This window comes from Dermochelys coriacea, chromosome 19 (genome assembly GCF_009764565.3).
Source record: "Dermochelys coriacea isolate rDerCor1 chromosome 19, rDerCor1.pri.v4, whole genome shotgun sequence".
Classification (NCBI taxonomy): domain Eukaryota; kingdom Metazoa; phylum Chordata; order Testudines; family Dermochelyidae; genus Dermochelys; species Dermochelys coriacea.
The window spans coordinates 13274231-13289883 of NC_050086.2; the positions used below are offsets into that span (position 1 = coordinate 13274231).

At 50.7% G+C, this 15653-nt stretch overlaps 1 protein-coding gene across 1 annotated transcript in view; it reads left to right on the forward strand.

Moving 5' to 3' along the window:
* PTPRU (protein tyrosine phosphatase receptor type U) overlaps positions 1 to 15653 on the forward strand; it is a 313843-nt gene that overhangs the window by 192816 nt on the left and 105374 nt on the right. Inside the window, 2 exon segments of the mRNA XM_043506197.1 lie at positions 6593 to 6702; positions 9234 to 9435. Of these exon segments, the coding sequence (XP_043362132.1) occupies positions 6593 to 6702; positions 9234 to 9435 (312 nt within the window).

Genomic DNA, 15653 nt, shown 5'->3' on the forward strand with positions numbered 1-15653 from the left:
GAATCTTTCCTTGATGCTGTCGAGGTGGCTGGTGTACGACTTCATGAGTCAGGGGGAAAAGGGATAAACTGGGTCGCCCAGGACCACTAGTGGCTTTTCAACATCGCCAGTGATAATCCCATGGTCGGGGAATAAATTCTTTGCTTATAGGTTGCTGAACAGTCTTGTGTTCTTAAAGGTGTGAGCATCATGCACCTTCCCTGAGCAGCCAATACTGATGTTGGTGAAGCATCCCTGGATCTAGCAATACTTGCATAGCCATAGAAAAGTAGTCTTTTCTGTTACTATACTCTGTGGCAAGGTGGTCTGGTGCCAAAGTAGGGATGTGTGTCTTTTGCTCCACTGCAGTTTGGGAACCCCTCTGCTACAGATCCATCCTCAACGTCCTGTACATGGCCGAGAGAGACAGTCCGGCGCAGCAGGAAACGGTTAATGGCCCTGTGCTCTTGCATGACAGTGGCTCCCACAGTGGATTTTCCCAACTCCAAAATGATTTCCTCCTGACCAGTAGCAATCTGACATTGCAAGTTTCCACAGCACGATCGCCACTTGCTTTTCCACTATCAGTGCAGCTCTCATTCTGGTGTGTCTGCACTGGAGGGCTGGGGTGAGCTCGTCACACAGATCTGGGAACGTGGCCTTGCATATCCAAAAGTTCTGCACCCACTGCTCATCATCCTAAGCCTGCATTACGATGTGATCCCACCAGTCAGCGCTTATTTCTTGGGCCCAGAAGTGGTGCTCCACATTTGCAACTGCTCCATGAACGCCACCAACAACCTTGAATTGGTTCTCACTATGCCCCACGGCAATCCGTCCTCCAAGGAATTGTCCTGTTCCCCACTCATTCGGTTCTTCTTGCATCTCTGCAAATACTTCAGGATCATGTGTCCTGTGCTTGCAATGCTCATGACAGGAGTATAGAGCAATGCAGGCTCCATGCATCTATCAGAGATGATGAACAGCGAGGAGGGCCATGGAGGTTTGTGAGGTTTTGAAAAAGACATGAAAATTATGGGCTATAGATGATGCAATGGAATGGAGACAGTTGCATACTGGGAAGTTCACCCCCTTGCTCCCAGTCATCCTAGCATGATTCGTTTCTGCACCACCATGCATTGCCAGAACCTTCCAACAGACAGTGTGCTGGACGGTGGCAGATTGCACACTGGGATACCTACCCATGGTGCCCTGCACCGTTCATTGACACAAGAACTCTTGGTGAGTACACGCAGTGCCAATGCATGGAGCCAAGTATGTACGCTCACAAGCGATTACTAACTGCGGTGGCTGTATCAGCCTGAGGCCTGGTCTACACTGCGTCAGTGGTCAGGTGGACGCAAAGTGGCTTACATGCCTAATTATGTCAGCGTCTACACTAGAATGCTGCTTCTGCCAAAGTAAGTCCGCTGCTACACCCACATAATAACATCACCTCCACGAAAGGCACAGGCCTGAGGTCAGTGTAGTTAGGGCGATGCAGTGTCTGGGTAGACCCTGCATTACTTACATCACCTAGGGTGGCTGTCAGTGCCAAGGGAAGTGGGGGGCCACTTGTGAGCCCCACAAGGGGCTCCAGCTGTCAGTGTCCCCACTTCAGTTGGTGGAAGCACCCTTGGTGAGGACACACACCGCTGACAGAAGGAGCAAGTGTAGACATGAACCACCGCTTTAATTATTGCGGCAGCTGTACTTCAACTTAACTTAAGTCAACTTAGTTTTGTTATGTAGACAAGCTTTACGTTTATAGTAGATATAGTAGATGTGGCCTTAGGGGTGGGCTAACTCCCCTGCCATTGAGGTTAGTGGGAGCAGAGGGGGACGGGAAGGATGGTCTTTGCTCTGCTTTTGTTGTTGTGGGGTAGCTGCTGTCCCCTGGCTGTTTTTATGGTGGTTACTTTTTTTCTGGAAGGTGATGGACAGAAAATCACAGGTGATGGATGTGCTAAACTCCTTTTATTCAGGCTAAATGGGGAGAGAGACCTGAAGACAATACAAGCCACTGCCCAAGGCACTAGGGCACATGGCAGAGCCTGAGCAGAGTTAAGCTGTATGGTCTGTGGGGTTTCCTTGAGACCAGTTGCAAATACAGGGACTAGGGGATTGATTTGCAAGCTCTGTGTGTGTGTTAGAGAAAGAAAGCCAGCAGCCAGTGAGAAGCACCTAGGCAGACATGAGCCTGGTCCAGAGAGGGAGCAAAGACAAAGGACTGGCTGGAAAGCCCGGGGGGTTGGAAATTGTGAGCAACGGAAGGCCATGGCTGTTTGTTCCCACCGTGTTCAAGGAAACAGGACTTTGGTGCTCATTCTTTGTGAATAAACTAGATGGCACCGAAGAAATCCCTGACTCGTAACATCAGTTCTTCCTCCTGATGGAAATGTTCCATCATGATTCCACATGGACAGTGATGTTAATTACTCTTGGGCCATGTGCAGCCTTTGGGCAGGTGTCTTTTTGTCTTGTAGTGTGTGTGAATGAACAGCATGGGAGTCATGGTGATCAGGTGCTCTGGTTTCAAGCTGGCTGTTCTGGACAGAGGGGGTGCTGTTCTCTTTGTTAAAATGAAGCTCGGAGAGGAAGGAAGGAGATGGGGGAGATAGGAATGGGAGCTCCCTCTTGGCTATGTGTACCCCATGCACCCCCAGAGGCTGATTCCAAAGCTGGTTACAGGGCTGTCTCTGGGGGGCTCGATCTCTAGTGTTTCCCAGCTAGCCCAGCGCCAAACGTGGGCAAACATTCAGCAGTCCTTGTGGAAACCAGCCATGCCACTGTAAAAGGGAGAGCGCCCCAGGAGTCGGTGGGGGGAGGCTGGAAGGAGATGACCCCAGGCTGCTGGAGGAGAAGGGTCATTGCTGAAAAGTCAGCACTTGGCAGCAGTTAGCACACACTGCTCTCTCTCCAATGCCGGTTTACCGCTGTCCCTAAGATGAGAGACATTGGTGCTAACTACATGGCATCTGTTGGCACACGCTGGCAGTTAGCAGTGACTGCTTGACAGTGAGGCAGAATGAATTGATTAGGTTCCAGAATCATCCCACTCTGGGCAGGGCAAACGGCTATTAATGAAAAGAGAACCCGCTCCGTACCCAGACTTTTACGCCAACTCTCTAAGGTGAATGGAAGCTTTGCCAAGGTGAGGCAGTGTGTGCTAATGGGTAGCACACACGACTAGCGTCGAGAGACCTGGGTTCTATTTCCAGCTCTACTGTATGACCATAGGCAAGTCTCTCTCTGTGCCTCTGTTTCCCCTACCACACTTTGTCTATTTAGATCGCATGCTCTTTGTAACAGGGTCTGTCGCATGTTTCGTGCATGTGCAGCGCCTGGCGTAGGAGAACTCGGGTAGCGGCTGCTGTAAAACTTTGCAAAGTGTAGTGGGTCGTTCACCCCTTTACTTTCCCCTGCCAGGAGCAGGAGCGACCAATCACTGCAGAAATGCCCACTTTTGTAAGATCCCCCGTGGAGTTCTGCAGGCCCAAGAGGCTCAGGTGAACATCCACACTCCAGGCAATCCAAGACCCTCATTCCCTTAGTGCAGTGCTCATGACTGCTCTGCCTGGGTATCCAGCCACTGCCTGAGTCTCTTCACTCTTTTAATTTTACTATTACAAAGGAGCGGAATGACTGTACTCAGAAGAATGCAGTTAGGCTGCCCTATAAAAGAGACATGAGCCGGCATAGCCAGCAGATTCCCCAGCGCTGGGTTTGTTTGAGTGCTAGTTTATGGAGGAGGGAGGGAGTGCTGCTGCAGAGATCAGTCCAAAGTCTCTTGGATTACACAGAGACATTCAGGGAATGGCATTGTTTTTCCTGGGCTGTTGAACTTTTTCTTGAGTTTGACTCATTGGTTTAAACTGGAGATGAGGTTTACTGCCTCCAATCCAAGAGCAGCCTTGCCAGCCACGGGGAGTGTCTGAGTGCTCATGCATCGAGGAATCTGCCCTGTGCTTTGAAAGGGTGAAAAAATGAAAGCTGCTTTGTCTCTCCAATTCCAGACTCATCCTTAGGGGGTGCGCCATCCTGTGGCTACTCAGGGATTTTGTAGGACCTACCAAAACCATTATCCAAAGAACTTGAGCATTTTAGAAACATACATTAACTGTGTGTGCCTTGCAAGGTGGGACAATTATCTCCATTTGACTGATAGTCAAACGGAGGCACAAGGATGTTAAGTGATTTGCCCAAGGTCATGCAGCAGCTCAGTTGCAAAGCTGGGTACAGAAGCCAGGAGTCTTGATACCGTGTTCCCTGCTCTGTCCTCTGGGCTGCAAATCTAGATCAGTGAGAGCTTGCAGAGCTGCAGGTTTCTCTATGAAACCGTAAGAGAGGAGAGAGTCCCCATCCCACCCCACCGTCTGCAGGGACAAGGGCATTGGAGAGATCTTTATCAGAGGAATGATCCTCTCCATCCTATTATTTATTTCTTCAGCTCAATTTAGCAGCCCCATCTGGCCAAGTGTTTCATTGCCTCATGACTGAATTGATGTAGGGCCTGTGTCAATGGCAGTCAATGGAAAGGTTCACTAGTGAGCTAGGCCTATGTGGAAAATCTACCCTGTGGAGCAACACGGTTATTGTCACATAATCCCCCGTGTAGACAGCGCTGTGTTGATGGGAGGGCTTCTCCTGTCACCATAGCTACTGCCTCTCGGGGAGCTGGAGTACCTAGGCTGACCGGAGAAGCTCTCTCATTGGCGTAGGTGGCATCTTTGTCATTAGGCTTTAGTGTCAACTTCTGTTGATATGAATAAGGGCAACTCACCCCTCTGTTAGAGGCGCTGTTTCAGGCAGTCTGCAGACTCTGACATATAGCACAGCACAGGTTACACTGAGTTCACACCTGGAAGTTTATCTGTTTGAACATAAGGGCTAGAGGCTGATGGTGGGATGCTCGGAAGTCTGAGTGTGGGCCTGGCTCTGCTCCTATTGCAATCAATGTTGATTTCAGTAAGAGCAAAGTTAGAAATCCCAGCCTGAGTGGTATTTTTACTGTACAAGATACAGCCACCGAGATAAAAGTCTAGTTTCAAGAAGCAGTCACAAGCCACCCCGATTCAACTCTGGATCATGTGGGGAGAAATTCCTGAAGGATAAAGAACTGATAAAGATCTGAGTTTCTACAGAAAATTCTTTCCTGGATATCTGGCTGGTGAATCTTGCCCATATGCTCAGGGTTTAGCTGATTGCCATATTTGGGGTCAGGAAGGAATTTTCCTCCAGGGCAGATTGGAAGAGGCCCTGGAGGTTTTTCGCCTTCCTCTGTAGCATGGGGCACTGGTCACTTGCTGGAGGATTCTCTGCTCCTTGAAGTCTTTAAACCACAATTTGAGGACTTCAATAGCTCAGACATAGGTGAGAGGTTTTTCCTAGGAGTGGGTGGGTGAGATTCTGTGGCCTGTGTTGTGAAGGAGGTCAGACTAGATGATCATAATGGTCCCTTCTGACCTATGAATCTATGAATCTTCACTAAGCGCTACAGTGGCGCGGCCACACCACTGCAAGTGTAGACAAGCCCTAAGTGTTTGTTTCTGAACAATCCGACGCTTCTGAAGCCATGAAGGCACCTGTGCTGTGTTAGCCTAGGTACTTATATGGCCTCTTCATTATGGTGGCTGAGCACCTCACAGTCCATACAATATTTAGCCTCGTGAACCCTCCAGTGGGGTAGCGCATTGCTGTTGTTTTCCTTGGACACCTGGAGGATTGAAGCTCAGCGAGAGCAAGGCCCAAATCCTCAATGATCTCAGTGGGAGTCAGGCTCCCGTGAGACTTAGGCCTAGGTGACTTGCCCAAGGTCACAGAGAGAGGCTGTGGCAGAGCAGGGACTTGATCCCCTGGTCCCCAAGTCCCAGGCTAGCCTCCAATGCACTGGAATGTCCTGATCTTAGCATTGAACTGACACTGTCCTTTCCAAACACTCCAGGAAGAGTCCGGCCCCTGACTGCTTTGTGTGTTCTCCCCCTGGGCTGGGGGGAGCTGGCGGAGATTGCAGTGATGTCACAAAGCTTGTCTATACCTATGGGCATTGGGGGCAAGCTGGGGTGTCTCAGCAGCTCCCTCATAACCCCTGGTTTCCAGAGGCTGCTGAGCGAGCCCTGCCTGCATGCTACAGTCACTGGGGAACATTGTGATCCACATCATCAGCTAGGATAACTTGGTGCAGCTCCATTAAAGTGAATGGAGCTTTGCTGCCTTCCTTCAGCTGAGGAGCTGGCCCTCTCTGTTAAAAACTCCCCGCACCTGCTATTTTCTTTCCAGCTGGATGGGGGTCAAGCTGCCTGGGTGTTGCAGGCAATCCCCAAAGAGCCAGCAATCAGCCCTAAACCCTGTCCGGGCTAGGAGCTGCATCAAGATCTGCGTAAGGTGTGAATCTGAATGCTGAATCTCTTGGGCTTGAGCCGTGCCCCCAGCATTGTCTGAAAGGCGGGTGGGGTTTTATTGGGGGAGGGCCTAGTGATGCAGGCGGCGTTCTTGTTTGCTTTTAACTCCTCCGTGACCAGCAGTGTTGTCAGTGAAGGCAAGGGCCTGGCGCAGACTTGCCATCCCCTGGCAGAATTTCATCGTTCCTTCGTTCTTCTCTTTGTTTCACTAGTCCCTGGAGGCATCGCCTCAGAGTCACTCACCTTCACCCCCTTGGAGGACATGATCTTCCTGAAATGGGAAGAGCCACTGGAAGCGAACGGGCTGATCACCCAGTATGAGGTAGGTTCTACGGCATTGTTCTGCATTATGGGAGAAGCACCTGGGGCCGGGGTGATGGAGCCACAGATATGTTCTAAAAGAATCCTCTTAAATGTCTGTAATCCTGTTACCACAAAACTACAGTCCTGGAACTAACACTTGAAAAGTTACCAGGCCCCGGTACAAAGCCTAATAAAGAATAATAAAAATAACACCATTTAGCCAGGAGTGTCCCAAGTTCTTGTCTTACCTCTGCCACTGATTCACTGTGTGGCCTTGGTTGAGTCACTTAGGTCCCAAAGTGGCCTGTAATTTTGAGTGCCACCATTTTGGACACCCAGGGCCTGACTTTCAGAGGGCCTGATCACCTGCAGCCGCCCTTGGCTTCATATGGAGTTGCATGTGCTTGGCACCTCTGAAAATCCAACCTAGCTCCTCTCTACAATTGGACATCCAAACACAGAAGTGCCCAAAATGAGAATCCACCCTTGAAAATTTGCCGTTTTCACTCCATGTGTCTCCATGTCCCCAGGGGACAGTACCAGCTACTTCCCAAGCCAGCAGTGAGGATTAATCTAAGTGTTTGTACAGTACTTTGAGAATGCAAAGCACCATTTAAGTTCTGGGTAGCATTAGCCCCCAGGCTGTTGCATTTCACAGGCTCTGGGACATCTGGCAATCCATCCAGTCCACACACAGCATGTTAGGCAACACAGGAGCGGTTGGTAGAGTTTTTTCCTTTCTCAGCAAGGCATTGAGGAGAGACGGTCTTTGAGTGTCTCTTTCTGCTCGGTTCAGTGCAGAGAGAAAATGTCACATTGTGGCTGGTGTGTTTCTCGAATGGGGACGCTCGCGGGAGGGCCCCTCTGTCTCCCAAATGCATTCCGGCAAGACTCCCTCTTATCTCTCTTTGCTTTTCAGCCTTCACGCTGGCCTCTCCGGCATCAACAAAATTATTAGAGCATGGAAACAGACAAATGAAAAGCTGATGCCTATCTACGTTCCCCTTGCTGCAGCTGCGTGAACCGTGCTGCGTGGGGAAAGATGGAGGCTCAGCTTTTCATTCTGGAGCTGCCGTTTTCTATCAGGGAGATTAAGGGCTACTGCATCGTTATTGCTAACTTCGACCCCTTGGTTTGGAGTGTGAGATCCAGCCTGCTTTTTATCCTCTTTACAATGGGGTCTCTATCTTTCTCCATGTCCCTCTTTGAATGCTGGTGTTGAATAGAGACTGGGAATGGATGAGTCATTACACAAAGTAAAACTATTTCCCCATGTTATTTCTCCCCCCCACCCCACCCCCCACCGTTCCTCTGATATTCTTAAAAAGAAAAGGAGTACTTGTGGCACCTTAGAGACTAACAAATTTATTAGAGCATAAGCTTTCGTGAGCTACAGCTCACTTCATCGGATGCATGAGCTGTAGCTCACGAAAGCTTATGCTCTAATAAATTTGTTAGTCTCTAAGGTGCCACAAGTACTCCTTTTCTTTTTGCGAATACAGACTAACACGGCTGCTACTCTGAAATCTGATATTCTTGTTAACTGCTGGAATTAGCCTACCTTGCTTGTCACCATGAAAGGTTTTCCTCCTCCCCCCCCTCCCCCCCCCTCCCCCCCGCTGCTGGTGATGGCTTATCTTAAGTGATCACTCTCCTTACAGTGTGTATGATAAACCCATTGTTTCATGTTCTCTGTGTGTGTGTGTATATAAATCTCTCCTCTGTTTTTTCCACCAAATGCATCCGATGAAGTGAGCTGTAGCTCACGAAAGCTTATGCTCTAATAAATTTGTTAGTCTCTAAGGTGCCACAAGTACTCCTTTTCACCTTGCAATGGCTTTTCACGCCAGAGCCCCTGCATGAGGCTCTTAGTCACAAAAGGACAATCCTGGTTTCTGAAGGGAATTCCTTAGATGCCTGAGTGGTGGGGGGGCTGGATGGGTCCATGGCACCTTGGCTTAGTGCACTAGCTTGTGGGGTGTGGAGAAAAGGGTTCAAATCTGCTGTCAGGTCTGAGGTTAAAAATAAATGTGTTGGGTGATAGCTGATGTTGGTTCCTGGCAGGCTTTTCTCCCCAGACTGTTTCTGCTCAAGAGAGGGCCCTTGGGCTGGAGTGAGGGAGGTTGGGGCGTCCAGAGCTGGAACGTCAGGGGGCAGGAGTGAGGGTGTTGGCAGGGCTGTGTGTGGAGGTCTCAGGGTGGTATAGCAGAGGGTGCCATCAGGTTTCTTGCACAGTCTTGGGTCTGTCTAGTGCTCCCAGCTGGTCACTTTCTCAAGCTCAAATTCAACACCAAGCTTGTTTTAGGGATAGATTGGTGAAGCCTCTTTCTATATTTAAAAAACCCAAAGCCACCCCACACTGCTCCCACCTCTTCCCCATGTCTGTGATCCATGCAGGGGCACTCCGCTCATGGGATCAGATCTGCATGCCCCACCTAAACACCCTGCTGCACAACCCCCTCAGACTGCCCTCCTGCTCTCCCCTCCCCATGTTAATCCACTCCCCCCATGAGCCCCCCGGCTGTCTCACAGTCTCTCGTGTTCTCCTAGATCAGCTACCAGAGCATCGAGTCTTCAGACCCAGCCGTCAACGTGCCAGGCCCCCGCCGCACCGTCTCCAAGCTCCGCAATGAGACCTACCACGTCTTCTCCAACCTGCACCCAGGCACCACCTACCTGTTCTCCGTGCGAGCGCGCACTGGCAAGGGTTTCGGCCAGACCGCACTGACCGAGATCACCACCAACATCTCTGGTAGGCTATCGAGATGTTGGCCCTCTGGCTTTGGGCCGGGGAGAAGGTGGCAGGGTTGGGCCCTTTGGAGAGGAGGGAAAAGTGGTTTGCTCTTTCTGTGTCTGTATCTATGCCAGCATGTGAGCCCAAACTACCAATCCACTATGGGCATGACAGAGCCTTGGCACAGGAGTAGGGGTGGTAGCCCTGGTGACATGGCAAACCCCAGGAAATCAGCCTCCCTGAGGTTCTCATTGCAGTCTCAGCTGGATCTTTCTTTGTTTCCTGTCTGCCCCCTTTTCTCCTGGCCCTTTTTCCATTTCCCAGAGTAACCACTGATCTATTGTTTTCCTTACGTGGCAGTTGGATTCCCCGCTGCTCCAAGGGGTCAGTCCAGCAGACGGTGGGAAAGCCCCCATTAACTTATACAGTGCCGGGCAGGTTCTGTCTAAGTTACTGCTAGTGCTAATTCCCCGCTGCAACGTGCAAACCGGCAGGTAGACACCACGGCATGGGAGCTTGCAGCTGCGTGCACTGTTTAGCAAGCGTGCTTTGGGAAATGCGGCCCGCCGTGCTGGGGAAAGACGGGAGTCTGCATCTCCCCAAGACAGGCACAGCTTGGAGAGTGGCATTGCCCACTTCCTGCCAGCCTGAGCTGCAGGGACCCGCCACAGGGAGAAAAGAGAGTTCATGGCTATGCAGTCATCAGCCTCTCAGTTCAGACTGCCAAAAAGCTGGCCAGTCAGTGCTGTGACTAGCTCTCTCCTAAGAACTAGACGGAGGCCACTGCTTCACTTCACCCACTGCCTCACTTCACCCATGCCACCCAGCGGCTCTCAGCCAATGTCCAGTGCCCCCTGGCTTGGATTTGAACTGGTGACCTGCTGCACAAAGGGAAGTGCTTCCATCTCCCATTCTGAGTACCCCATTCTGCCTGTCCACAGCACCCCCAGTGAACCCTCTTCCCCCGTGCAGCAGCTGCTGCTTCCCCACTGTGCTAATACCCGATCCAACGGGAATCTGCACAGCCCTTCCAGGAGGTGAGAGAGACGTTAGAAGCAAGGCTGCTCAGTGGCAGTCAGGGTCTCTTTGTGCCCTCCTCCCCAGCCTACTGCTGGGCTTGCACAGTGAAATACGCCTTCCCTTGAAATGGATTCTTCATGCTCCGAAGATCCCCTCGCCCTACCCCCAGCTACCCTGCAGTCAGAATTCAAATGGAAAACAGTGTGCCTTACATTTTACAGCCTTGCTGGATAATTTAGTTGCATTGTGGTCCCCGAGCTGCCTTGTTTACATTACACCAGACCTGAGCAGGAGTGCTCGTGGAACACATTTCCTAACTCACTGGAGCGGCCTTGATGTGTGACCCGTTAGCAGAGGTGGGCTGCAGAAAGAGAAATGGAATGTTGCTGCTGGCCCTGCAGCTGGCCCCGACTGGGCTCAGAGAAATGATATTATTTACAAGAGTGAGAAGTGGTGTCTGAGGTGGAAGAGATAAGAGACCCTGACTGTGCTGGGGAGGACCGTGCATCTTGTTAGACGGTACATGGTCTTCAGCTCTGCCACTGCTCAGCATTCAAACAGCTTCCCTGCCCCAAGGATAGGCTTTTATAGAGGCAGTAAGTAGGGAGAGATTGGCACCGAAGTTCCTGTGATGAGCTGGAGAGGTGGGTGATAAATAACTGTCATATGCCTGGGACCACATCCCCTGCTAACTCACCCCACCAGGACTTCAGCTCCAATTTCACCCCCCTGAACAGCTTCAAACAAAGGTGTAACAAGGTGAGCTGGCCCTTTAAGGGGCTGGGGGGCTCAGCTGCACCCTGTGCCAGGCTCAGCTCACCTTCCTCGGTGAAGGGAGTGCCAGGGTCACGTGGTAGAAGACTGGGACTCGGAGCCAAGCCTGCTGGGATATAAAGGGCAGGCTGAGTGCAGGGAGGTTCTCCTGGGTTCCCAGGCTGGGGGCCTGAGAATGCAGCCCTGCTGGGCACCAGTCTACGGGGGGAAAGCTCCAGCTGAAAGGAGTAGAGGGACTTGCCCTTACCTCCCAGGCAGGGGGTTCGGGAGTGAGATCTGCAGGGAGTAGATAGGCTTCTGCAGGAGACCCTGGCTCAGGGGAAAGGACATGGTCTGCAGGTTCAGCTTACGTTAAACTGTCTTATTTAGGAGAAATAAAATTTCAGTCCCTGGAGAAAAGAGGTTGAGAGATCCTGAGAGTTCTTTGATGCATTGGCTGGTGAATGGCCTGTAGGAAAATAAAACCACTGGCCCGAGAGGTTTCTTCCTCCACTTCCCCTCAAATGTGGAATTCCATCCCCTTTGCTGTTCTTGCAGGAAGCCTGGGTCAGGCAGTGTTCAGTCGAACAACAGCTTTTCTGGGCAGCTTTAAAGTGCAGTAGTTTTAGTCTTGTAATGCTGGCCAAGGGGAGCGAGGTCTCCATTTGCCAACGGAGTCTGGCATGCGCTTCGAAAACCGCAATGAGAGATGTTAGAGTCGGGATGTTTTAATACCTGGACAAGCTATTGGAGGCAAGCTTTGTAGGCATTTTTCCATGCGTTAGTTCTCGCCCTCTGAACTCTGCACAGTTGCACTCCTGGGCTGGCATTTTCACAAGACCTTCGCTCCCAGAATCTCCCACTGGGGCCAGATTGTCAGACTAGTTCAGCACCTGGTGTGCACCCAACACATGGGGCTCTTCTGAAACTCTGGCTGCTTGAATGGGAGACAAGTTCTTAAAAATTCCATCCCAACCATGGGAGCTGAGCTGAAAGTTCAGCCATGGGGGGTGACTAAGGCTCCTGGCTTTACATGCTGAGGGGCAGAAGAAACGGGCCCAATAAGTTATTCTAAGACTTTTCCCAAAGTTATTTTGTTTGGTAGTAGCATACACAGCACCTCCAGTGTCCCCCATGTCTTGAGATGGCAGGAAGGTTTTATCTCCACTTGTTTGCAAAGATCTCATCTCCTTTAGGTGGCTCCAGCCTTGCGGCGCTGCTTGATCACACACACTTGAGCCTCTCTGGCATTCCTGTAGTACAGGGCAGGGATGGATGGGAGACTGTGCTAATCTTGACGACTGATGGCTCCTGCCAGGCGACCAAACCCAGGTGTCTGTTCTGGTTCTGTCACATCCCTCAGCAGCTCTTGTTACCAGTGAATGTGAAGTAGTGATGTCCCTGAGCATGGGTGAGCAGCCCCTCCATTGGGCTTGCTCTATCTTTCTCCAAAAGGCCCCAGAGAATGATGTTGGGTAACTGCTGCTCCTCCACCCCACAGGCCCTTGTATCCAGTGTCCCTTAGGGATACGTCCTGCTACCTGCTCCCATTCTGTGTTCATGGAATGCCTCTCAGGGCACAGGCACTGGGAACCACTTGGATCAAATAGCCCTGAGACCCCTCACCTCTGAGACGTCAGCCTGTCGGCTACCTGAGAAAAGCTCAGCATGGAGTTTCTGGCCGAATTCCATCTCTGCCAAAGGGCATGGTCTGGCTAAGTGTGCTGTTGTCTGCCTCACCCCGAGGATGCTGGAGCCGGTTATGTCTACCCATGCCTGGCACTTGCATGGTTTCCCTTGCCTGGAGTATCAGCCACTCAAGGCCTGCGAGGATGGGTTTGTGCCATCGCTGGGGGGCTGAGTCACTAGGACTTGTACACAGTTACCCTGTGGCCCAGCCAGTTGGATCCAGGGATTTTGTGTAACCAGGCACCTTCTGAGAGTGTGTTAGGATCTGCAGCAGCTCTAGCCAACTCTGCTGAGGGAGGCTGGAGCCCCGCAAGGAGAAACAAGCTTGTATCTTCTGGATGATCCCATAATGCAGCAATGACCGCACTTGCTGGGGGGAGATTACAGCAATGAAACAACCACTGTCTCTGAGTTCAAAATGCACAACTGAGGGATTAGTTGGGCTTCATTAACAAGCCATACAGTACTTAGGGCTGTTTGCTAATGTCTGTGGGGTAACTGTTAACACCTCTGAGTGGGTTCAGATGTTTCCTAATGGGGGCACAGGAATTGCAAACCAGCGTCACCTGGATCCCCTCAACTGCTAATTAATCAGGAGCTGCAGACAGCGAGAGGAGGACAGAGGGTGAGAGGAAGGAGAGGTTCTCTGTGTCAGCCAGAGGATGTCCCTGGGAAATGCAAAACCGAGGTGGATGCATTTGCACTCCACGCAGTAGTGCAAGTTAATGATGAGTGCCCCACACCCGTGCAGTGCCTTTCATCCCAAAGGAACCCAACATGCCTCGCACACTCTGGATCTGAGGCAAACCCTCCCCCCGCCCCCGTCTCTGAAATGCTACCACATCTGGGCTGGAACGAGGCCACTGTGTCAATAGCACACAGCCCCATGGCAGTTGGGGACAGGAAGTAAAGAAGAATATGCTAGGGAGAAATAAGAGCAGTAGAACATAACTGGCTGAGCTGGAATTTTGCCAGGACGCTCTAGTTAACACCCTAACTTGTGCAAAGCACTATGGGATTTTCATGAACACGAGCTCCTGTGACCTTTTTCTTGCCTCATCCAAAAGACAGCACCCGCACAACACCGTGCTTCAGCGTACCGTGCAGGGGGATTGGCTCAATACTAGATGAGTAGAAAATCACCCCTGCTGCATGGATCACCAGCACCACTTCCTGAACCACCTTTCCATCAGCTCCTATCCATGTCCTTCCTCAGCTGGTGTCACTCCTGCATTACACCAAATGCACTGAACAGCATCGCCAGCCTGTAGTGTTCAGAAATCGTGAGGCAGGCCTCCAAAATCAAGCAATTACTTTAAAAGTTGTGAGATTTTAACTGATGATAATATTGGGTTCGTTGTTGCCTTCTGGTTGCTGGGCCAAGGGGGTCACGTTTTACAGCTTTTCTCCACAGCTAGGAGGGCTAGAAACTTTATTTTTTTAATTGGTTTCAGAGTAGCAGCCATGTTAGTCTGTATTCGCAAAAAGAAAAAGAATACTTGTGGCACCTTAGAGACTAACAAATTTATTTGAGCATAAGCTTTCGTGAGCTACAGCTCACTTCATCAGATGCATTCAGTGGAAAATACAGTGGGGAGATTTATATGCATAAAGAACATGAAACAATGGGTGTTACAATACACACTAACCAGAGTGATCACTTAAGGTGAGCTATTACCAGGGGGAGAGGGGGAAGGAGAAAACCTTTTGTAGTGATAATCAAGGTGGGCCTTTCCAGCAGTTGACAAGAACGTCTGAGGAACAGTTGGGGGTGGGGGATAAACATGGGGAAATTTGTGTAATGACCCATCCACACACAGTCTCTATTCAAGCCTAAGTTAATTGTATACAATTGGATATAAGTACTCCTTTTATTTTTTTAATTGAAAGCTGCGATTCTCTTATCACCCCCTGATGCCAAGAGATGGGGATTTAAGAAAGACACCCACTGTCATGGGACTCATGATAAAATCACAGGAGATGGCAACAATGATAGAGACTTTAAACTCCCATTATTCTGAATGTTCTCCACTTCCACAAACATTATTATCCCTGTGACAGATCACTGGGTGTCTGAGGGTATTGTCTACACTAAGTCCAGGCTCTGACTCCATCTTGAGCCCAAGCCCCACTTCCATCCACACACAAATCAGTCTGACTCAGGTCTGCAAGCATGCAGGACCTGGGTCCTAGGAGCCTGCTGGGGGTGGGTCAGTCCTGCTGAGGCTCAGGGCCAAGCCCTAGCATTTTACAGTATGAACACAGTTCAAACCACAGATCCAAGTCAGAAGGGCTGCGTAGTGCAGTATGGCAAAATTAGCATGGCTGTGAGACTCAGGTCCAGCACTTATAACCCCAGGTTTGCAATGCAGTGTGGATGCTCAAGCGTGGGCTTGGAAACACTGAGTGCACAAAGGCAGATCCCACTATCATGGCTCAATGTGCCGTGTAGATGCACCCTCCCTGCCATTCATTAACATGCAACTAACCCCTCCATGCAGTCAGACAGCAGCAGGTTTGTAAGAGCCTAGGAGGTGATAGGTAGAAGCAGATCACAATCAGTGTGAAGATCAGGGAGTGCTGGGGTCTCAGGTGCTGTTTTGGCCCAGTATAGAGGTGGTGGTGGTGGTGGGGTACCTGGAGGAGGCTTGGATTCTGAACCTTCCCACGCTCCTGGGGGGTTAGTTCCCAAGGTTCCAGGCTCACCTCTGTTACAGTGGAAGGAAACCGTAGGTATTTGGACATATCTCCAGACTGGCTCATGCACATTGACT